Below are 24,863 nucleotides of genomic sequence, written 5' to 3' on the forward strand. Positions count from 1 at the left end.
ACCGGAGACTGGAAAATAGAATTTAAAAAAAAAAATCTTTTGGCACATACAGCAACTGTATGAAATACTAATAATTGTAACGGCTGCTGTGATTCCTCCTCAAGGCTTTCATAGCAAAGAGCAGTGGGGAAGGAAAATCTTTAGGGCATTAAGAGTCTCTTATGGTTTACAGGGTACTGAATCTCCTTAATTTGTCCCAGATATCCAAACATTTGGATAACTGCAGATATTTTAATCTTCCTCTTTTAAAAGAGTCCCCAGTCTTAAGTACAAGCAATCCTTTGCAAATCTGAAGGATATCTTGTTAATCTGCCAAAAACATTTTGTCTCCATAATAGATCTTTTGTGCTGTAGTGCAACCCCCGAGCCAAATTTCCCCAAATGTTTTTGTGCTCTACAAGTACAGAGAACAAAGCTCACACATATGGCCCACAGTTTTCCTTTTGTTCTCAGCTCTTTATTTCCTGCACAGTCAGGAGCACTAATGGTCTCTACTGTCCTATGCACCAAGCCAGATTTCTCTGCTGAACAACATATGTTGAAGTAACCATTCCAAGTGAATTATTTGATTGAGCAGCATTGTCATATCTCTGTAATTGTGTGGTAATTGATCACGGAGAAGAACACTAAGGGTACCTGTAACTCTAGCCCGATGCCTTGTTATTTGCAAAATGTCTATGACCCATTGTTGCCTGTGGGGGGAAAAAAAACACATTTTAAATAAGCTCTGCCTAGTTAAACAAAACATACCTTTTTTGGAAAGGCATCCTCAACTATGTTCACTTTTCTGTATTCCAAAATTTATCAGACAACATTCAGTTATTTTTTCTCATAGATTTGATTTTGTTAAATGCAAAATTCTTCAGCCAAAGCTAGAAGAATGAAGAATTTCTTTTTCTTTTTTACAGTTTTGAAATTGCATTTTTATTCTTACTGCTACTCAGTAAAGTTGAGGGATACATATGGTTTTTTTTGGGTCAGGTAAATATGTTTATCTTTAGAGGAATATTATGAAGAAACTCATTTTAAAGTCTCTGCCTAGAAATCTTAACAGTTGAACGGCAGTTTTGACTAGAGTCTTTCTGACCTAAGATGAGTTTTATAAACTCTAGATTTCTGATTCATTCTTCTAGCTTTGGCTGAATTACATTCTTCTCTTTGTAAAACTAACAAGCATACTGGTATCGAATTTCATGTTGGTTTTCCAAAGGACAAAATTTGAATGTGACATAAAATGGACAAGTCACACTACAATAAACGTGAAGATTTGTCTCTATACAGTATAGGAGCCCTAGTGACACAGTGATTAGAATGCAGTATTGCAAACTAACCTCTGCCCACAGCCTGGAGTGCGATCCTGACGGGGCCCAAGGTTGACTCACATTTCCATCCTTCCGAGGTCGGTAAATTGAGGAGCCTGATTTTGGGGGGCAACACGCTGACATTGTAAACCACCCAGAGACTGCGGTAAAAGCACTGTGGAGTGGTATACAAGTCTAAGTGCTATTGCTATTACTATCTATAAAGCCATTTTTTAGATAATCATGAGATCAAGAGTTAGCAAATACTGCTATCACTGTGATGCCTGTGATGGGCATAACAATAGCTTTTTTTTCCTGTGTATTTTAGACAAGCCTTGTTTGCTGAAACTACGAGAAAGGTACATAGTTTAGTGGAAACAGATCTAAGCAGACTGCACATGGCAACGTCTCTTATGCAGATTGATGACAGCATTATGAGGTATGCAAGAAAGTAGTATTGCTTACTTTTCTACATAAATGTTTTAGCATAATCTTGATTTCTAGAAATGAAGTTTCTGCTTAATATGACTGTACCTTAATTTTGGCCACCATTTATTGGGGGTTCATTAGAAGTTGCACCTGCTGCAGGATTTTTTTTTTTTAACTATAACTCTCAGTATGCTATAAATAGCAGTATTACGGTATATGTAAGTGGAGTTACCGGGATGAGTGGAATCATTAAGCTGTAAAGTTAAGATTCTTCTGCACTTCTGTAAATTTAGGATTTTGCTAGAAAAACGTACTATGTGTTAATTCAGGATTTATTCACTTTTGCAAATATTTTCTGATGCTTTTAAACATCTGCTTGGCGTACAGTTTTACTAAGGCCAAGTATAGAACTGTTTTGAAAGAACCCATACAGTCCAAGTTTACTTTATCCATGGATGCTATAATGTAGTAAGACAAGCATTCCAAGGTGAGTTGTTTATGAGTCATGCAAAACAAAATGTCATCAGTATGATAGAACCTTATTAATCGGTTAGGCAACAGACTTCTTTAATTGCGGATGAAAAAGAAATCTGACTTTTAGTTAGAAGATGGTCCATTTGAGCCGTATCTTTCATAACCTTGAACCCAGATTTATTTGGCAACAAGGAACTGGCATTCTAATCAGAATTAATTTACCTAGGCGTAGTTGATTCAACAGAAAAAAATATTTAATATATTAGGAGAGATTATCTAATTATCTGTCTATCTCTTCAAATTGGTTCTTGACTACTAGAGACTAGCTGGACAAGTTCTTGCAGTTTTCTTGGCAAAGTTTTCAGAAGTGGTTTGCCCGAACTTGCTGAGGACTTTCTAGAGTGACTGGCTGATTTGTGCCTAAGAAGTCATGGTTCACCCCCGTGTTTGACCACACATAGACCCACAGGTTTATTTTCCCATCATCAGTGATTCAGTTATAACTCGCTAAATCTTTCTCACCCTTCTGTTTTCTTTTCTTTTTCCCTGGTCTTAGAAAATTTCATGGTTACGGCTCCCTAAGAGAATATTATGAACAGGAGAGTTGTCTGCATTACTTGCACAGAGTGAGTTATCATAATATGTACTGAACATTGGTCGTTTTGGTTCTGTGGTTTAAAATGAAAAATGGTCTAAAATGAAAAAAAAAAAAAAAGATGGGGCAATAGACCATTTAGACTTGGTGTAGAAGATGGAGTGCAGTTTAAGAAAAGATGTATTTGGCCACGGGTATAATGCAGGTGCTCAAATAATTCTAGGAAGGATTTTATAGAGTCACCTTAAAAAGTTACATGTTTCTTGAGAAGAATACAGTGACATTATGGTAGTGTAAGGTAATGAAAATAGAAAGCAATAATGAAATTTTGGAACTGGAAATAACTTTGATTCAGACTTCTGAATAATTCACATGAGATTGCTCAGCACAAATTCCTAACTATTTTCCGTGACCCTCATGCTGATATACTAGGAAGCATTTGCCCCTGGAAAACATTCAATACAGTCTTTGCAAATTCTGTAATCGTTAACAGTCTTGCAGTTTATTCACATCAGGCAAGACCACAAATTGGCTTTTTCCTATGTTCTACCCCGATCCCTTCCCAGGGTTAAAAAAATCTTGTGGAAGAAGATAACATCACGAGGGCATATTTGTGAATTGGTTTGGATATAATTTTGGATATAGGCCCCTCTTTCACCCAACTTAGTTGAATACTGTTATGGTCTATGCCTAAAAGCTCTTCTTTTGACAATTCAGGGGATGTTTTTAATGTTTTTTAATGTTTATTATGCTGTAAGCCGCCAAAGTCATTCGAACCGAGATGGGCGGGAAATAAATTTAATAGATGAATAAATGCCATTTCAATGAACAGCAGAAGCGACTCAGAATTGTACTCTTTCCACTTCAGAAAATTCTATTAATCACACATAGGGTAGAAATCATGATGACTTTAGATAATCTCATAGATGACTTTAGCATAACTGTGATGGTCTAAGCGTTCTTCCTGAAACAATAACTAAAACATTGGGACAAATACAGGCTGAACTTTATTCTTAATCCATGACTTAGCTTCCCCAAAAATATCCTTGTTCTCTAAGTCAACATTGTTAACAGGATGTGAGTTTCTGTATATTCAGTTCTCCCTAAGATGTGGCACTCCCATTAGGACGTTTTGAGTAGGATGCATGTTTTTGAATGAAATAAATCAGTCAGAACGCACATCGTGCTCTTTTCTCTCTTCAGATCTTTGTTCCCCTCTTGCTAGTTAATGCTGCTGATGACCCATTGGTGCATGATAGCCTCTTATCCATCCCAAGAGCCCTCTCAGGTAAGGCCAGGCCTTGGCTCAAACTTTTCTCTCCAACCCTACCGCCATGTAGAATATACCCCAACGAATCAAGATAAGCTCCATATTCTCCCTCTTTGGCTTCGTAATGTTCTGTAATGCCCCACAGAAGTACAATCCCACAGTCCTCAGCTTACCACCACAACTGAGCCCCAGAATTTCTGTTGCTAAGCGAGACAGTCATTAAGCGAGTTTTGCCCCAGTTAATAATAATAATAATCCTTGCAGTTATTAAGTTAGTAACACAGTTGTAAAGTGAGCCTGGCTTCCCCCTTGATTTTGTTCGTGATAAGATAAGATTACCTTTATTGTCGTTTTTTACTGTGGGCACAACGACACACATCAAAAATGAAATTTAGTTGCCCGCTCTCAAAGACACACACCTAAACCTACTATATACAACATATATATAGACCTACACCCCTACCTATACATAATATATGAATATTAAACACTGTCCATCTTGAATATATAATGGAAGGAGGAAGCTTGAGAGTCCACAAGGTTTAACGAAACTGTGGCTGAATCTGGATGTTCTGCTTCGGTCGCAAAAGGGGATCATGTGACCCCGGGACACCACAACCGTCATAAACATGAGCCAGTGGTCAAGCATTTGAATTGTGATCACGGGACCACAGGATGCTGCAACAGTCCTAAGGGTGGAAAAGGGTCCTAAGTCACTTTTTTCAGTGCCGTTGTACTTTCGAACGGTCACTAAATGAACTGTTGTAAGTCAAGGGCTACCTGTAGGTCTTTGGGTCACATGGAAGCAGGCTGTGACTTCTTTTCACAGCTTCGGCCCAAAGGAGATGTGGGGCAAAACGTCCACGAGTTTTCCTCACGTTACAATTTAATCTTACGCAACCCCATCCCGCTTTGCAGCGTAGAAAAGAGTTTATGGCCTAAAGCCCAATATGCGGGGACGGTAGACACATCAGTGGGAGATACCAAAAGTGGATTTGATTCCTATAATTTGCTGGCTTTCCTTTGGACTGAAAACAGGTGTTGGTTGTTTTTTTTTTTTTAAATCAGGATATAACGACTGCTGTTTGGTATCATTTGTGGCTGCTTCTTAACTATAGATCACCGCGAAGAAAGCCGCAACAATTTGGGAAACGTACGTGGGCAAAGCCCAGAAGCGAAGTGAGATTGCGTTCTAAACTTCATTTATTTTTACTCTTTCAGAGAAACAGGAAAACGTCATGTTCGTTTTACCCTTGCACGGGGGCCACCTGGGATTTTTTGAAGGGTCCGTCCTTTTTCCTGAACCCCTTACCTGGATGGATAAGCTGGTGGTGCAGTACGCAGATGCCATCTGTCAGTGGGAGAAGAATAAATTTCATTGCTCGGATACGGAACAATCATCTGGCCAAGAATAAACCAGTCCCAAAGACTTTTTTTCAGGTTGTTTCCGACTTAGTTTCCATCTTCTTCTTCCTTGCTGCTTTTTTTCCAGGCCAGGCCTGATCATCTTCAGTGTAGGCATTCGACCTCAGCGTTTCAGGCCAAATAGAGCTACGGCACGAAGGTGTTGATGTTTTGAACGGTTTGGGAGTGGGCTTGCAGCCTACTCAACTCAGAGAGGAACCCTTGGGGTGGCTGCCTGTAGCTTACTATAAGGTTTCGAAACTAGCGAAACACCTGGACATCTTGGAGAGGGGCAAGGTGTCCCAACGCTTACCTTTTTCACTGTTCAAAGAAAACAAGCAGAGCAACCATGCCTGGTTGTTTTTGCAAAACTTGCCTAGTGTGTTACTAATGCGAGATAGAAGTGTACTTTCTTTGTGGTCGTGTTTCACCTCGTTAACCACCGCGGGCCCTGGGAAAAGGGAAATTTTACACATCTGCGAAAGACACAGATAAAACCGTCTCCGCATCTCTCGAGTGAGGAAGGACTTCTTCGTTCTTTCTTGTGAATGCATCTCAAGGTTTTCGGTGGCTTTGAAAACGTTCGGGAGGTCAATCGGCCCTTAATTCCAGAATTCTGACTGAGTGCATTCAGTCAATCACCCTTTTTGCTTTTCTCACTGGGGCTTTCCACGTAGAAAGCTCTGGGACTCAATGGTAGATGCCCTGCTCTGTTAACTACTTGATATTGAAACAAGTAGCCTTGTGATCGTTGCCTTTTCTGAAACAAGGCATTATATTTTGACATAAAAGTCGTGAGTGCTCCTAACCCAGGCCTTTTAATACTGTCTGTAAGTGAAAAACCAGTGACCATCAGTTTGTAAGTTATCTGTTCTTCTTTTTTTTTTTGGTTAGAGAAATTTCATATGCGAAGGATGGAGAAAATAAAACATCCAAATTCTTTTCACCTCCCCAGCATACTAAAGCAGTGTAGTAAGATTTTGAAAGCCACAATGGTCTCAGCTTAAAGAAGTTTGTTTTTTTGTTTTTTCAAATGTACTGTATGCCTTAACTATTAGTGGCTTCTGCAATTCCCTGAGTCCAAAGGTGCTTGTTAAAACTTTCAGCCCAGTGACATCAAATGGGATTGGCAACTTCAAGCGAGATGCAATAATGCAGATAAAATGGAGAAATAGGACTTTTTGCTGATGTAGAATAGAGAAACAGATTTTTGTACTGAGCAAGTTTCCAACCTGAAAGTTAAAAAAAAAAAAAAAAAGACACATCTGTATTTGTACATGCACCCATTCATTCATTCATTCTGAAGTCTGGATTACTTAAGACAGTGCAACTTTGCGATTAGACTAGTTTTCAACTGCAGTTCTGTTTTCAACTGTCAGTTTGGTGTTCCTTCCTTAGGCGTATTTCAGTTTACATTTGAACAGTCATTCCCCTGCATTATAGTCCCTATAATAGTTAGCACTTTATTGCTTCTATCTTTTGCTTTGCTGCCTAGACACTTTAATTATAGCAGGCACTTGTTGTTTTTTTAAACTGTTGGGAAGTCTTTCTTGAAAATAAATGTATGGAGTATCTTCCCAGTTGGTTTGGAGATTCCGAAAAGTGTAACTTATGTTTTTCAGGATTTGTTTTTTGTTTTTAAAAATTGAGCAATATTTGCCAGTAGCAGAGGTGCATTTCTCACATCAGAAGTCAAACTGCTCCATCGTCAGAGCCCTCTTGACCTGTTCAACAAACTCTGTGACCTAAGCAGAGTAAATGAATTCAAATTCTATTTTGTTCTTACATAGGAAGGATCGATCACTCATTAAAAATTTTAAGTTTCTTCCCCCCCCCCACCTCATGTAGTCTTATTTTGCTTTTTTGCCATTTCTTTCTATTTTCCTGGAAACCAAATCCAAGATAAGCATATGATTTTAGCTGCAGAACAACATTTTAATAATCTCAGATGCTTATTTCTATTTAAGGAACAACGACAACAACAAAAAAAAACCTAGTTGTTTCAATTGTTTTCTTTGCTACAGTATATAAAATAGGAATGAACATGACTTATTTTTCCTCAGCTGAACAATGTATTAAAAAGCAGGCAATAAGAATCTTAACACTTTCTCATCATTTCTGTCTTCAAGATAATAACCTTATTGTGTTTTGTATTTAAAATAAATGTAATAAAACTAGCATTTCCTAATCTGGTGATCTCCCGTCAATTCCTGATATCTTTACCTTAATGGCTGGGAATAATATATTTCAACAACTCTGAAGGAGCATCAGTTGATAAAATAATTGCTGTGAATTAAAATTACTTGTAAGTAAAGGCACTTGCTAGACTTTCTGCTGAAAGGCCTGCGAAGGTAGAGTTTGCCTTTATTTTTCTTTTTACAACCAGTTGCAGACTTTGTGTACAATAAGACAAGGAATTTAATCTTTCCTTGTTTAAAGTTTGGAAATGGGGTTGCAAGGTTGTGCGGTTGTATAACATAACAATTTCCAATGAGGATTGTTTTTGTGACTTAAATTCATTTAGAACTATTCAAACCCTTGGAAAATAATTTTTGCTGCTCCATCCTGTAAATAAGACTCTTGTATGTCCCAGCTGTTAACAGGAAAAATCAGAACTTTTCAGTAAGTCAGACGGTCAAAGGAATGTCTTTTGAGTCACAAATTTGATCTTTTCTGCTGCATCAATGAAAAAGAAACCCATGTAAGATGGTGGTAAATTCAATTCTAAGTCCCTCTCCCTCCCCCCCCCCCCAAAAAAAATTCTGTTAAGGAAAAGACTGAAATGATGAGAAATTGACCAACAAAAGATAGTTGCCAATTTATATACCTTCCTTGGCACTAAGCCTTTTTTTTATTATTTTAGTGAAACAGAATATTGCTTGAAAGTTTTTGGAAACAGATCAGATTTTCCCACCATTTATCTTAAACTCAGTTAAAAGAAAACCTCTGGACCAAGATCTTTTTTAAGAGATTTTCTTTGCTTTCCATATTCGGAATTTGACAGATTGTTCCTCTGAAGACTTTTTTGGCATACTGGAGACATTACTGCTCATACATACATACTCCCCTTTTTAATGAAGATGGGGGTTGGGAATTGCATCAGTCCCTCTTGATAAGCTGTTGCAGCCAAATGGTCCATCCGGTGTCACCTTTGTCAGTTGACTAAAAGATAGAAGCCAACTCTTTCCTGGCAACCTCTGTGCCAGAATTAATGTCTTGGCAGCTTTGTCTTTGCATTAAAGATAGCTTCTTTGTGGGTCAAGCGTGCATTTTCCAAATATATGCTAGTTTTACAAGTGTTCCGTAGGTCTACATGTAAAAAAGGAAATAGCCAACTAATAGACTGCATTTCACCTTCCATTCCTTTTGCATTTCATTCTCCTTCCCTTAAGAACAATTGCTGACTTTCAGCCATATTATCTCTGCCGTCTTCAAAATATGTACTGTAATATTGGTGCATTAAGTCTCTGATAGCTTCACCCGTAGGTCTGTTTTTAAAGCAGGGCTGAAAATTGTAGCCCTGTCCTCTAGTGATGGCATTGCTAGGCCCCTAGCAGATAGATCAGTGCCTGCCTGTGTCATTCTTGACTGCAGAAACACGACCTATTTCTGATCTAAAGGAATATGTGACCAGGTCACACAGCCACCCAATATTAATCTTAGTAATGTGCTAGTCCCGTATCCCCGCTTGATGTGCATACACGTGTTAAATTTAAAAAAAAGGAAAAATTGTTAAAAAAAATCTCACGCATAGAGAGACCAAAGCACGAGACAATTTTGTGCTTAGATTGCACTGTTAGAATGATGTGAGCTCAAGTTATTGTTCACTTCTTTTAGATGTGTAGAACAGAGCTTCCAGTCCCTGGAGGGGATTTTTATCATAGGAAAATACCTCAACGAGACAGCTTGACTTTAAATCGGAATGAATGGCCTGGCAGTGGTAGTGATAATCAAAAAGAAGATTTAAGGGGTCCATATCACATTTTCCCCCCTCCCTCCCCCCCATTCTATTTCTTTCCGCATATGTTAACGTGATGGTCTTAATAGCAAACCTGGTTCACTTCCTGCAGATTCTCTTAATCAGAGCGAAAGGCAGCTTGGCTGCTGGTTAGAAGAACTGGAGAGGGGAGAATTCGTAGCTCGGTTTAAAAAGGAAAGGATTCTCGCCCAGTGTGCTGGTATCGGAGCCCTTCGCTTTTTGTTCTTTGCAAACCACCTTTGTGCTCTATGTGTTAAGTCTTTTTTTTCTCTCTCTCTCCTTGAAGTGTCCTTGATGAGATTCATGGTAAAATAAAAACAAATCAACTGGGGAGCTGGGGAAGAATCTCCTTTGAGAACTCTGTGTATTCCATTTTAAATGTTCTTTTTTCTTTCTGCTGGTTTCATTAAAGGGCAGCATTTGGCTAAGCTGGAACAGAGAATTGCCATTCCCCTTCCTTCCTTTCTTTCTTTTGTCTACCAGAGGATATGTATTTTTATTTCCTTGATACGGTGTATTTCCTTTCAGATCCTCAGGTTCTGGGACTACCAAAGTCCCAGCAGCTTTGCTGATTCCAGTCTTAGTGGAACACGGCCTCTTTTTTTGTTTTTATTTTATTTTTATTTTTTTTTTGCCCTCAGGATTCCTGAAATGTGGGCAAAAATAATGTATTTGATGGCTTTATTTGGCTTTTGTTTTGATGTGGCATCCAGTAACATCTGGGTTTGTGCAAACAATCCTGCCATTATCCATAGAGGTCCCGTTTCATATCACGAGTAGGAAGTCATACCATTGCCTGGAACAAATGAGAAATTAACCCACTAATTGGTGGAACCCATCCTTTACTTTATCGCCTTCCAAGCTGACGTCATTCCAGCTGTTTAGAATGGGTTGCATTTCATAGCAAAGCCATTTAGGCATTTTGGGAAGTCTTTCTCCTGATTTAAAAAAAAAGCACAATTTTTAAAGAAGGGGATTTCTTGATTTATTACACTCTTGTTTTTCCTCTTGAACATGTCCTAATAGAGGGGCCCAACACCTCAGGAAGCTAGACGTGTACCTGTGCTCTTTTTCCGTTTGTGTCACTGCAGCTGCCTTATTTGGAGTAAGTTGAGCATTTTTTACCTTTTTTTTTTTTAAAAAAAGGCTGTTGGACTTCAATTCTACTTTATTTTATTGGCAATTTTGGATTCCAAGACCAGTTTTGGGAACCCTTACTTCCACAATCCCAAATTCCTTTACAAATAACAATGCTGCCCTGGGGAATTTGTGTATGTGTGTGATCCTCACTACCGGTTCGTTGTGGGACTGGCTGTCTGCAGGATGAAGTTTTTGCAACTAGCAATGCAATTTTTTTCTAAATCTGCTAATCTTTCCAGTTTAGAAAAGTGTGTCCTTGATATATTTCTTTTGGTTTTTGTTCTGTGTGTGATCAATCAAAACAGTAATTTTGTTATTTGATTCAATGGAATTTCTTTGCTTAGAAAAAAAAAATAAAGACCTTAACTGAGTTCGCAATGAGGATTGTGTCTCATTATTTCTCTTTACTTGGATAGGAATAAGTGGACTTGGAATTTAGATTTCCTGTATGCCTTATTTTTCCCCAGAGGTCAAACTAACAAAAACAAACAAATGCATAATTGTTATTGGGTTGCAGAACCAAGTACATTGATGTTATTTCAGGTAGAGACACTTAACTGCTGCAAATAATCAGTCTCTGTTAAATATGCATATTGAACGAACAAATTTTAACCTGAAATAGTTTATTGTTTATTGTGTCTGCAATTAGAATACCATAAACCTCTGGTAAGTGGTAACCAACAGATGCTCCCATTTTAAGGGTGATAAATGTTGAATGTTTAGAGGGATGATCTTGAAGATAGATAATTTGCCATTTTACATATTTAATTTAGCTTGCCATTTATGATCGATTGGAAACATTGCAGTGTAATTCAACTTTTTGTATGTTTCCAGTTTAGGAAGCATGAAGTGAAATAACATAGCACAGCACCTGTGCTGTGTCAGATTTCTGATAAAATCAGCCAAGAACTTACAAACAGATTAAGGGGTTTTTTTTTGTATTAGTAGCTAACATGCTTTTATGTCAGAAAAAGACAATTGTAGTGCTCAATGCAAAAAGAAAAAATAGGATTAGTAATAATAGGAGCCTAAAAAATAGTAGGAAAACGTGAAAATATCATACCTCTGGGAATTTAGGAAATATCAATCAATCAGATTGTATCATTGAAAACTTTGTTATTGTGTTTTTCTTTTAAGACAAAAGATGCTAATGTATGAGTTTTTGTGTGGGGGGGGGCTCTGCCTTTGGTGACTGAGAGAGTGAAAACGAGGAATGAAAGAGACAGAAGTGGAGCTTATGATCACAATCGGTATGGTGCCATCAATCCAGGTAATCCTCAACTTACGGACATTCATTTAGCAATCATTTGAAGTTACCACGACACTGACCATTCCTCACATTTGTGACCGCTACAGCAATCCCCAGGGTCACACAATCAAAATTTGTGCAACTTGGCAACTGGCTGTATTTATCATGGGTTTGCAGCATTCTGGTGTCACAGGATCATCCTGTGTGACCTTCCCAGACAGCTTCTGACCGGTCAGCGAGAGAAAGCAGATTTGCTTTACAACTGTGATTCACTTAACGGCAAAAAAAAAAAAAGATTATAAAATCAGTTACGGCTCACTCAAATAACCCGCCTGGCTTAGCGGTGGAAATTTTGGTCCTAATTGTGGTTATACATCGAGAACTATCTGCACTGCATTTCCAAGAAAAGCTGAGGCTGATCTTCCACCTCAGGGGTCCATTTTTAGAGAGTTGTGTCTTCGGTGTCCGTCCAGATCCCAAAAAGCTTCTCGGCGATCATCTTGCCATCGTATGTGGGCAGGTTGCCTCCAAAATTAGCTGGCAATATATCAGCATCAATCTCTTGAAAGAAGGTGTCAAGTTCGTCCCCGTGCACAAAGACCTGAATATGGAAAGAAATGGGCAAGACGTGAGCCAAAGACGGCCGCAGGGATTCATTCTGGAGATGCTTATCCTGCTATTTTTTAAAATCTGATTTAAGTTTAACGTCTAACCCAGTGATGGCTAACCTTTTAGAGACCCTAAAACTGCCCCCCGTCCCCGCTCCGCCCTGCCCACTGGGCCACCCACCATCTCCACGGCCCACCACAGATCACCCAGGCAGCCCAGCAGCATCATGGCGGCCATGCCCTCCGCCCGTGCCCCGCAGCATCATCTGCATGCAACGGGGCGCAAGGGTGGAGTCTTGTCCCCCGCTGCCCCGCTACCATGTCCTTGGCTGCGCTGCTTCGTGTGGGCTGTGCCCAGGGGCGACTCTCCGGGGGGGCTGCTGGTGAGGAGGGGACCATGGGAAGAGGTGGGGCTGGGGAGATGGTGTGTGTGCCCACAGAGAGGGCTCCGAGTGCCACCTCTGGCACCCGTGCCATAGGTTCACCACCACTGGTCTAACCTATCAAAGAGAAGGATTAAGGGGGACACGTCTCCCAGTACTGGAAAGGCTGTCACAGAGAAGAAGGGATTGACTTGTTCTCCAAAGCACCGGAGGGCAGGGTAAGAAGTAATGGATGGAAATTTGTTAAAAAGAGTTCCAACCTGAAGGAGAAACTTCTTGAAAGAGAGGACAATTAATCCATGGAACCAGTGGTGGGATTCAAATAAGTGAACAACCGGTTCTCTGCGTGGATGCCGCTTCCGGAAGTCCATTCTGGGCCTGGGCAACCAAAAATTAGCTACCGGTTTTGCCAAAGTGGTGCGAACTGGCTGAATCCCACCACTGCATGGAACGGTTTGCCTCCCAAAGTTGTGGGTGCTCCCTTTCTGGAGGCTTTCAATAATAGACAGTTGCAGCATCCTGAGTCGTGTGATTGTCATTTGCAACCTTCCCAGCCAGCTTCCATTAAGCCAAAAATCTGTGGGCAAAGGCAGATTTGCTTAATGGCTGCGTGATTCGCTTAACAAACGCAATGATACACTTAACGTGGCAAAAAAAAAAAAAGATTGTAAAATCAGTCACAACTCCCTTAACAAGCACCTGGCCTAGCGATGGAAATTCTGGTCCAAACGGTGGCGATAAGCTGAAGGCTATCTGTACCACGGTGTAGTCTTTGATGGTACAACTCACCCTTTCCAGGAGCTTGTTCTTCAGGAAGGGTTTGACAATGTTGTAAGTAGTGGTAAAATACCAAGGCTGGTGAATGAAATGAATGGCCTTGAATCGAGCTGGAAAGGAATCCTGGGAATTCCAAAGATAAGTGTGAAAGCCAGAAAAATGGAAGGTGTCTTAAGCAAGATCTCCTCTATCCAGAAACCTAGATTTCTTCTGAGCCCTGTTCACACAAGACTTCTTCCACTAAACTAATCAAATGTCCCTTTTGATTGTTCTGGCAGTGCACAATCTCAGCAACTGGGTCGAAAAGGAACAATTTGTGACTAGGAAGTCATTTCCACCCCCTCATGTCCATTTTTAGCTGGAAGAAGTCTTATTTTGTAAGAGTCCTGGCAAGGCTAAGGCTACCAGCAATAGCAGTAGCACTTAAGACCTATATACCACTTCACAATGCTTTACAGCCATCTCTAAGAAGTTTACAGAGTCAGCATGTTGCCCCCCCAAAAAATCTGGGTCCTCATTTTACCGACCTCGGAAGGATGGAAGACTGAGTCAACCTTGAGTCGATCAGGATCGAACTGCTGGCAGCGGGCAGAGTTTACCTGCAATACTGTATTCTAACCACAGCTCTTCTCTAGAGGGCAGCAACATCTTTCTCCTACCATCTAAAAGTTCACTGTCTTCTTCAGTCTGATCTATGGTTTGGTCACTGTAAGGGAGTGTTTGCTATCCAATCTTGACAGAGAGTTCTATAATATTTATATTTATTTATCAAATTTATTTGCCATCCATCTCACGGTTCGGGCATGGAAGGACTTTGGAAGACTAGGTGGATCAAATAGATTAGCTCAGATTTAGCTATTTTCTTAACATAATTGACGGGTGGAATTATTAACTGGGTCTTTACGGCTAAATCTAACCTTGGGGTTTGCTGACTGCAGCCGTTAATCAAGAGTACAAAAGGGCAAACTAAACAATGCAGTGGAGTCTTGGTTAAAGCAAAACATCTCTACAAAACTCTGCAGACTCCTGTTATTTACACACAGGCAAGGGGATGGCTGAGCTATTGTTGAGTCCTGCCTCAGGGGATTTCATGGAGCTTTTCTTTAGATGGCAGAAAATATTGCAGACGTCCGCTGTGACTTCAACATGTGCTGCATTGGAGATCTTTTTTCTGCTGAAGTGTCCCACTGAAGAGACATATTCCTTGTGTATCCAATCACCTTTGGCCAATAAAGAATTCTATCTATCACTGGAACAGTGCCTCCAAATCCTTCCCTATGGCTCCATTGTGAACTGCTACCCCACAGCTTGCCCAAATATTCTAGCATGATTATCTTATTTAAGGCAATTTCATGATGTTTGGTCTTTGCAACTTGCCAAGGCAAGTAGATAAGGCTCACCTGTAGCATGTCCACCATTTTTTTCAGTTCCGAAGGCTTGATGCCGTAGGCTTGCTGCATGGTGAATCCCTTGAAGTTTTCAACGATACAGAAGCCATTGATTTGAGTTTCTTCATTCTCCAGCAGCTTCTCCAAGATCACACAGTAGGCACGGAGGATCTGTAGTAAAACCATTGGAGAGTAGCAACTCATGCTCCAACACATTCACGGATCTTCCTGCATTGGCTTTGAAACACCAACCATAAAACTTTTCATTGGCTCTGTTACTGATAAAGTACCAAAGTAGTAATCGTCATCAAAGAAGATAGGATTGGATTTGTGGGGTCCTTGGTGCTCTCCAAGCTTTGTTGTTTTCCTACTGACATTTCAAGTACCAAACTAGGTATCAGCAGCAGCACTGATGATGTTACGTAGTTTGGTAATGAAATGTCTGCAAGAAAACAACCAAGTTCGGAGAGCACCAAGGACCCCATAGTTGAACCCTGAGCTACAAATATTAGGTTTGGATTTATACATCATGCAAAGACATAATGGGATTGTTTGATTTTTCACAAACTATGGCTCCTAGCCTAGCACAATGTGTGATTCTCCCCAGCCAAACCTGTTTTCTTCAGGAAACCAACATTAAAACGAACTGTGGATTAGTGTGTTGTGCAAACTATTCTGTCGTTAGAATCACTTGACTTTCCAATATTGTGGGCTGCTTTTCCTGAACGAATGAAGAATAAAGTCAGCGGTGGCAAGTTTTGATGGTTATACGTGGGATGGATTCCTTCATCAAAGTAACCATGTTTGGTTTTTATAAAGTTTTAGCAGGCCACAGTTAACTGAATTATTATACTACACTAATCCACAAATTGGGGTTTCCAAAGCACAGGTTGTTCAGCTCATCTAATACTAAGCCCTAAATCAAAGCTATTGGATATGGGCTGCAAAACTCCAAAAGACTGGGAGACGACAGCAAAAAGATGCAGAACACAACAACTCTGTTTGAGATTCTTTCTGATGTTTCCAGCCTGGATGTGGTACTTCTACAAAAATAAGCAAACCATAGAGTAGTGCAGTGTGTGAACTCAGCTACTTAATTCTATCAGCGTCGTAGTACAGTTCTGAATACCAAACACTGAGGAATTGATTTTACTTCTTCTGCTTCTGGGTTTCCTTCCAGAGGGAGTTGATTTCTGACTGGCTACAGATAGATATGCTTGACTGGGCTAGACATGACTTTGATCTGATCCAGTACAGAGGTTCATGCCTGTCAAAACTGACAAGACATCATGTGGCTTATTCCAAACATAGTAATTTCATTCAGTGTTCCCTAAGACAGTCTCCTGTCTCTTGGCTGATGTGAATTTTCTGCTCCACCTTAAAGAAGATTTCTCTAAGTAAATGAACTTAACACAGTAACCCCCACCTAACAGGAAAGATCATGTAAACTGAAGAGGATTGAATGGTGGAAGTTCTTCCATACACAGCAGACCAGCTGCATGCCATCTCCCTTCTCTGTTTGCAATTTGCACCCAGATTTTTCCATTCCAGATGAGAAATATTGGCCATTTCTGTTGAGCAACATCTGGAGGGCCACAGTGCTTTCCTTGCTTTAGGGGGGAGCAAGGACAAGTTGATAAGAAAAAATGTCATACATGAAATTTCCTGACGGTTAGAAAAAATAACCAGAGAACAACCTGCCTCCAGAAGCTGTGAATGCTCCAGCAGTGGAAGTTTTTAAGAAGAGGCTGGACAGCCATTTGTCTGAAATGGTATAGTGTTTCCTGTCTGATGGGGTTGGACTAGATGACCTACAAGGTCCCTTCCAACATTATTATTATTATTATTATTATTATTATTATTATTATTATTGATATTATTTGTACAAACATGAAAAATGTTTACATTTAACCATTTATGCACTGAAAATATTAAGATTGATATTTGTTTTAGATTGAAGAAGGAGAATACTATTGGGAGAAGGGAAGATCAAAGAAATATATTATTAGTTAATATACTAATTATGGAATTACAAAAAGTAACTATTATTGACTGTTAATTACTACTGATTGTTTTTTCAAAATATATGAACTAAGACAACATGCTGTACACTAGGCACTAAGGGTTGGTATTGTAAAAATTAATAATTAAAAAAGACTTAGAAAAAACTTTAAAAGATGAACCATCTTTACCGAACAATACCAACCTCATCAAATGTGATTTCTTCATAATCCCAGTTCTCTATGTTGAACAGCAGCACCACCCGACCGTATTTATCCCTGTTGCACAAGATGCCAGGGTAGCCAGCCTCGATGGTACTCCGTACAGCCTCGGGGACCAGGTTTTCAAAGAGTTCTGGATACTGCTGGCGGAAGTTGACGTAACCTGGAGTTAGGGATAGAGGCTCTAACAGTGCCACATTAGAGATGCTAAATGAGTGAACGGCTCAATCATCAAAATTAAAACTCGACGTTTCCAAAGTGGAAGTGGTGACAGAGGCAGGCGGCTTTGTCCAGTGACAGCTGCATGCTTTCAACAACAAGTTCGTCAGCTCCGATCAACAGCTCAGTAAATTCAACACTGTTGTTGCGATACAGAAATCACCCATTTTAATCTGAAGGAAGCCAAGGGCAGAACAATATTTTTTTTTAAAATTCATAACCTGGATGCGTAAAAATGAAACTTTACACACGTGGACTTGAGCGTGAATAGAAGACCCTCTTTGAACAACAGACCTGCTTATCCAGATCCGTTTGGGTAGATGTTTCAACGGATATTCACAGGGCAAACAGACCCTCTCTGCAGACTCTCCATCTCAAAAATCTGAAACCCATTACTTCAGAAGTCCCCAACCTTTTGGGCACCAGGGACAGGTTCAGTCAAGAAAGTTTTTTCCATGGACCGGAGGGGGCATGGTTTTGTGTGCTGCCTGCATCCTGCAAATGGGGCTTTGCTTGATTGTGTGGACCGGTTGCTGGCATGCCACGGCTCGGTACTGGTCCACGGACCAGGAGTTGGGGACCCCTGCATTAGTTGGCAAGTAGACAAACAGTACTGCAATGACATCTATTGCTAGTGGAAGTAGTGGAGCTATTATATTGGAGGCCTTTAAGAAGAGACTGGGCAGCCACTTGTCTGAAACGATGTAGGGTGTCTTGCTTGATCAGGGGGTTGGACTAGAAGACCTCCAAGGTCCCTTTCAACTCTATTGTTCTATTATTATTCTATTCCCTTCTGTTTTATTCTGTTCTGATAGTGCTACTACCCGCAATTTGAGTAACATAACTCATCCCAGCCAAACAACAAGCCCAGCATCTTAACCACTTGACCCATCATGCCACCCAAGCTGTGAGATGGACATCTGTAAAAATCATTGCAACCAGTAAATAAATACATTTCAACCCCCCAACGAGTGATATTTATGGATCTACATGTCTGCAGGGAAGGGTCCAATGGAAGACTCCCCACCTTTAACCAAATCATAAGCTCTGTTGATATCAAACTTGCGGGCACGTAAGAAACGGAGGAGAAAAGCATCTTCCCTCCCCTGCATTTTCTCAGCAACTGCTTTGCAAATGTCTTCTCCATCTTTAGCTTTCTCTTGGATAAGTTCGTGAAGCTCTTTCACTGCTAACTCACGTTTCTCTAGGGTCTCGTTCAATTCATCTTTAGCCTAGGGACAAGAGGCAAAGATAATGTGACAGGTAGGCATTGAGTTGGGGGATCATACTGGAATCTCAAGAAACTGGACTTTCTTGTTTTTCTTTGAAGACTCAGGTGACCCTAAGGATGCAGGTAAACCTCCAAGTGGCCTCAACAGCTCTCTAAAAAGAAGGCAAATGACCAGCTGTCTGCAAGGAACATTAATCCGTCCATTCCCCATCTGAACAGTCAACTATAGACTATTGTTAAGTTGGAGTGAGAGCTTATAATACAGCACTGTAGTTAACATTGCCCTGTTTTGGGGAGTTTGGTGCCATCCAGTGGCTGATAGTAATTATGCTTCTCTCTATCACCCAGGCTTGGCTTACTTAGCCTTACAGGATTTTAGGATTAGGTGGTCATGGCTATGAAGTAAATGGTTGCAGCTCTTAAGCTGAATAAGATGATCAGTGTTTGGTAGCTAAGCATAGATTAAAACAGGGGTCTTCAAACTTGGCCTTTTTATGACTTGTGGACTTCAACTGCCAGAATTCCTCAGCCAAGCACAATTCTGGGAGTTGAAGTCCACAAGTCATAAAAGGGCCAAGTTTGAAGACCCCTGGATTAAAAAGTCTGAGTGACGTGCAGAATAGCACAAGGAACTTGCAGCCAGATATATTTTACAGTCCTCCCTAAAGCAGATCCTCCAGTCAGGATAAAATGGGTGGCAAGGCTAGCCGGCCAACGGATCTGTGCTAAATGTTTTTCTTGGCCATCTTCTGCATCTGGTTCCTGCTTCCGTTGTTCTCCCCCATTTTGCATGATGCTCACCTTCTGCAAGGTGTGTGCGGGGATCTTCTCGGGCTTCCCAAACACAGGACCGTGGTCGCTGGTGGTCAGTCGCTCGAGTTTAGTACGCAAAGCCTGTTCCTCTTCCGAAAGAGGCCTGAAGGTGCCCGTCTGGGACTGAAATTGCAAGATGAAGGTCAGGCAAACCTCAGGCAACAGTTTAGAATAGAATAGAATAGAATAGAATAGAATAGAATAGAATAGAATAGAATAGAATAGAATAATCTTTATTGACATTGTGTAACTCACAATGAAATTAAGTGCTGTCCACAGTGCACACTACACACAAGTAAAAACCACAAATAAAAACATACGTTATATACGCACATCCTTCACATTCTATTCACCATTGCACTGCCTCTAATATCGCACTTCAATGTTGCATTATACAGTGGTATTTAATACGGTTACAGCTCTGGGATAAAAATGATTTTTCAGCCTATTTGTCTTTGTTTTTATTAACCTGTACCTCCTGCCAGATGGTAATAGTTAAAAAAAAAAAGAATGTCCAGGATGAGATGAATCTTTAAGAATATTTTGAGCTTTCCTAAGACAATGGGAACTGTACAGTTCGTCCAGGGGGTGGGGGGAGGAGAGGGCAGCCAATAATCCTCTGGGCGAAGGTAATGTCCCTCTGGAGTCATGCAAAGGAGGAAAGATTCCGGCTAGCAACGGCAGGAGAGGTTGGGAACCCTTTTGGCTGCATGTTCACGCAGCACTAAATCGCAATCAAGACAAATCCATTTTAGCCTAACTTGCTTATGGAGGCAATTCGTGCTTTAATTTTTGGGTAGGGACAGCTTGGCTATGTTTGCATATATTTTCCCATATTTAAACCACTGAGCCATAATTAAGTTCATTTGGCCTGATTTGCTGGATTTACATAGCACAGGGAGCAGAAAAATAACTAGAAAATAGAATGATAAGAGTTGGAAGGGATCTCGGCAGTCTTCTAATCCAAACCGCCCAGATTTGTTTCGATATGAGATGGGCGGCAAGTAAATTTAACAAATAAATAACCCCCCTACTCAAGTGGGAGGACTTATACTATCTGGGCAGTTGGCTACCCAGCTCTTCTTGAAAAACCTCCTGGGACACAGCACCCACAAACACACAGACTGGGCTTGAATAATATGCCAGATCAAAATGGGGTTTGCTGCTTTGGGGTTTAGCGCAGTGGTAGCAAACCTATGGCACAGGTGCCAGAGGCGGCACTCAGAGCCCTCTCTGTGGGCACACCTGCCATGCCCCGGAGATGGCAACCGTCCCTCTTCAACCAGCCGCCCGCTAACTCGCCGAGGTCCCACATGGCTGGATGCATCCCAGCACCCATGCGCTCTCTGGCCTCTGTGTGCAGGGCCCAATGGTATCAGGCAGCAGCCGCCCCGGCCCCTGCCTCACCTTGCCCTGTGACAATGGCACCCTCGCCCTGCCTCGCCTTGCCTCACCTCACCCCGCAGGATGAGCCTCCTGCCCACCGCCCCACCTGCCACCCTGGATCTCCCCCAACCCTGCCCGGCCCCCACAGTCATCCCTCCCCACGAGTAACATCGAGGTGATCATGCCCACCTTGGCCACACCCACCCAATCTGCCATGACCACACAGCCAAGCCCACCCAGTGGCCCACGCCCACCTGGCACCCTGCGATAAATAAGTTGGTTCGCCATCACTGGTTTAGCGTGTGGGGTGACCAGAGCTAGTTCTGCTGCAGAGAAAGTTTGAATCTCGCATCTTTCCCAGCAGTTATCCCCAGTGAGAACTTGAGCACAGGAACAAAGGAAGAGAGTTAAAACTTACCATTGCTGTCATCTTTGCACTCCAATTTAGCCCCTGAGAGAAAGAAAAGGAGACAGAAAAACACAGGGGAACCCTGTTAGGGAGGCAAACCTGGTTTGTCTAATAAGGTTTGTCTAATAATGACTGAATGGATTAACCACACTTAACTGGACTAACAGAATAACAGAGTTGGAAGAGATTTTGGACGTCTTCTATTCAGTGGTGGGATTCGGCCAGTTCACATCAGTTCGGCAGAACCGGTCACTAATTTGTTGTTGCCCAGGCCCAGAACGGACTTCCGGAAGTGGCATCCACACAGAGAACCGGTTGTTCACATATTTGAATCCCACCACTGCTTCTAGTCCAACCCTGTGCTCAAGCAGAACACCTTATACCCTTCTGAACAAATGGCTGTCCAGTCTCTTCTTAAAAACCTCCAGTGATGGAGCACCCACAACTTCTGGAGGCAAGCAGTTCCACTGGTTAATTGTTCTCAGTAGCAGGAAATTTCTCCGTAGTGCTTAGTACTAACATTGCATGCTCACCAAGCAAACAGCATTACAGCAATGCAATATCTGAACCCATTCATAACAGCAGTAGCACCTAGACTTATATACCGCTTCACAGTGCTGTACAGCTGCCTCTAAGTGGTTTACAGAGTCAGCATCTTGGCCCCAACAACCTCGGAAGGATGGAAGGCTGAGTCAACCTCGAGCCGGTCAAAACCAATCAAGGTGCATTGTATCTCATGCAATATGCAAATCCAGTCACCTGCAGCATAATGACACATCGCTAACTACGCCAGCCTCCTTCATTAGGGACAAAACCACAGTCTTGTGCCATCTGGCAAGCTTTTGAAATGGGCAGAGGCTCAGGATGGCTTCTCCAAGTCTTCTGTGCATAAAACTTTAAACCAAGCTGGAAAAATACCACTGATTCTTCAGCCTACAATGAAGCCAATCTCATTAAGCTGGTGCCACACTTCTAAGGAAGCCTACATTGGACTCAGCTGGTTAGATTCATTCTTGGGATGGAGCAAATGCTTTGAATGCAGAAGCTGCTGGATTTACTGCCTGGCATCTACCTTGAAAACAAACCAAGATACACCCATAGAGAAGACTTTTACTGTGGATATTATTCAGCCGGTAGATAAATAGTCTTAACTCAATAGAAACCGTACACAATGACTTGAACTCCTGCATGGTTTTTCACTGGAATATAGACATTCTAGCCTTGGGCTCCATCACCTCTCCTATTCTTCTTCTTTTTTTTTTAAAGCTTCAGTAAAGCTGTGGCATCTTTGACTAGAGCAACAGAATTCTGGCTACATTGCAAAACTTCAATAAGTAAAATACTCACAAAGGATGCCAAGATACTCGAGGAAGATCTGTGTAGGAGATCCTGAAACCAAGAGTGAGGAACGTTTACACAGGCAGGCTGCAGGGAAGCTAGTAGGACTGGAGAGAATCAACGAAAACTCCTGACAAACATCCTGTTAGCAACACTGGGTTGGGATTAGGCCGTCCCGGGGCATTGCTCAGGAGAGCTGCATAATGAGGTCAACCCAAACCAGAGAAGGGATTCCCATGGAAGAAAAGTACAAAAAGAGGATGGAACAAAGACAGAGCAGCGGCCAAGGAGATTTGGCTCAGCGAAAATGCACAACAAGGGACGTTGATGGGATTCGGGGAGCGATTAACCGTGTATAAAAGCCTCTTATTGTATAAGTGGGCCAGACTCATTAGCGTAACTTGGAGGGAGAATGAAGGATTCGTGAGAACGTTGCCAATGAGATAAAAGGCAGAGACCGCAACTCCATCAAGGAGGAAGAGCAACTTCATGGCGAAACAGACATTTTTCATACGTGAGGTCCATATTCTCTTCCTGCCATGTCCGTGGGCGTATTTGTGTGTCTGTATCCTCTGCCAGCATGGGGATGCAGGTTCTCTTTATATCCATGGCAATTAAATCCATCGCTGCTTCTTTCCACCCTTCCTTTGCTTAAACAGGCTCTTTGCCTCATGCTTTAAGGTTCTGAAGTTGAGTGTCTGCTGACATAACTGACTTGCCTGCCCTGAGAACTGATGGCTCCCAGCTTATATCTCACACTTTGGTTGATGTCTCGGTGTGTGATCTAGCCAGACCTTCCATACCAATTATGAGCGATTGCCCTCTCCTTCGACTTGAGCCCTTCCTAGAAGCATCTGGTGGGATCTGGAACATGATTCCCTTTCCTTGATCCAGGAGAATTCGTCTTAAGTCCTTATGTATTCCTCAGTCCATTCTCTTCACATAGAATGGGGCAGACGCTAAAGGACTGCAGTTAGTCCTCGACGTACGAGGTTCAAAGTTATGACAACCTTGGAAAAGTGACTTATGAACCATGCTTGCAGTTGTAACCATTGTACCACTGTCACGTGATCGCAGTGCAGGTGCTTGGTAACTGGTTCATATTTACGACAGTTGCGGTGTCTTGTGAACAAGTGATTGTGATTTGCCACCTTCCCAGATGGCTTCGGAAAAACAGTTGATTGGGGAAGCCGGATCCGCTTAATGACATGACTTACTTAACAACTGCATGATTCGCTTAATGACCGTGGTAAACATAGTCCTTAAAATCTGTTCTGAAAATTCCAGTCCCAATTTAGTCCCATACATTGAAGACTACCTGTACAATTAGTTACGGGGGGAAGGCAGCACAACGGGGAACAAATGAAGACATGGTGCCTGAAGACACCATCACAATGACACCAGAATACATTTGTTATTTGCATCATTTGTTATGTGTCATTTTTTTGCAAGTAATCATTCTGTTGTTATCACAACATGTACTCGACACACCTGCAGTTATGCCCATTCACATTTTAAACTTTATGTGTTCATTTTCATCCATTGTGGGAGAGACTCTCTCTCTCTCTCTCTCTCTCTCTCTCTCTCTCTCTCTCTCTCTCTCTCTCCTCCCATGTTGCATCAGACAATAGTGTATTGATTTATTGAATAAGCTACAAATAGCAGAATGTTCATAACATGCTAAGCCATTATTAGCCCTGGTTAATAATCCACAGCAGCTAGGTTCAGATCACAAGACAAGTCGAACAAATCAGAGCTTGGATTATCACATGCAGTCACAGGCCGTTCCTCTAACAGGAACAGAAGATTAGTTTAGATTCAGATTAAAAAGAATAGGCAAGGGGGAGACCATTAAAGTTAGCTGACGGTTCTTTTAACTTAGAAAGATTCCAGATTCAAAGAAAGAAGCATATAGGTCCAGTGGAGAGCAACTGAAATATGAAAGATGTGTTCTTTAATTGCATGGGGATGTAAGGATTTGGAATTCCACGGTACCAGGACTGTGGGAGGGGACTATGTGTTCCAATTGTGGGTGCAGATCAAGGAGAGAGACAAAGAGAGAGAGAGAGAGAGAGAAGAGGAGAAAGAAGAGGAGTGATAGAGAAAAGAGAGAGAGAGGAGGGAGAGAAGAGGAGAGAGAGAGAGAGAGAGAGAGAGAGAGAGAGAGAGAGAGAGAGAGAGAGAGAGAGAGATACAACTGTCAATGGCACTTGTGTGGAGAAGGCACAATATGGGTTCAGCCAAATGC

General features: G+C 41.5%; 2 protein-coding genes across 6 annotated transcripts in view; one reads left to right on the forward strand and one right to left on the reverse strand.

Annotated features, from left to right (window-relative positions):
* Positions 1–10,406, forward strand: part of ABHD2 (abhydrolase domain containing 2, acylglycerol lipase) — a 32,651-nt gene extending 22,245 nt beyond the window's left edge. For both annotated transcript variants that reach the window (XM_039359350.1, XM_039359351.1), the window contains exons 8-11: positions 1,630–1,740; positions 2,761–2,830; positions 4,003–4,087; positions 5,291–10,406. In XM_039359350.1, coding sequence (XP_039215284.1) covers positions 1,630–1,740; positions 2,761–2,830; positions 4,003–4,087; positions 5,291–5,484 — 460 coding nt within the window. In that variant the 3' untranslated portion in view covers positions 5,485–10,406. The remainder of the gene's footprint in view (positions 1–1,629; positions 1,741–2,760; positions 2,831–4,002; positions 4,088–5,290) is intronic.
* Positions 10,407–10,578: 172 nt separating this feature from the next.
* RLBP1 (retinaldehyde binding protein 1) lies at positions 10,579–23,220 on the reverse strand. Of its 4 annotated transcripts, none has more exons than XM_039359353.1 (8): positions 22,625–23,203; positions 21,287–21,319; positions 19,471–19,605; positions 18,466–18,670; positions 17,204–17,382; positions 15,010–15,168; positions 13,622–13,732; positions 10,579–12,442 (listed from the first exon to the last, which is right to left on the reverse strand). In XM_039359353.1, the coding sequence occupies exons 2-8, from the start codon at positions 21,296–21,298 to the stop codon at positions 12,284–12,286; spliced, it is 960 nt and encodes a 319-aa protein (XP_039215287.1). In that variant the 5' UTR covers positions 21,299–21,319; positions 22,625–23,203; the 3' UTR covers positions 10,579–12,283. The 4 variants fall into 4 exon arrangements, with proteins under 4 accessions (XP_039215287.1, XP_039215288.1, XP_039215290.1 ...); XM_039359354.1 differs by having other exon boundaries at positions 12,284–12,442; positions 19,471–19,599; positions 22,625–23,220; XM_039359356.1 differs by lacking the exon at positions 22,625–23,203 and adding an exon at positions 21,811–21,963 and having other exon boundaries at positions 12,284–12,442.
* Positions 23,221–24,863: the final 1,643 nt, after the last annotated feature.

This window comes from Crotalus tigris, unplaced genomic scaffold (genome assembly GCF_016545835.1).
Source record: "Crotalus tigris isolate CLP2741 ecotype Arizona unplaced genomic scaffold, ASM1654583v1 scf7180000019068.10715455, whole genome shotgun sequence".
Classification (NCBI taxonomy): domain Eukaryota; kingdom Metazoa; phylum Chordata; class Lepidosauria; order Squamata; family Viperidae; genus Crotalus; species Crotalus tigris.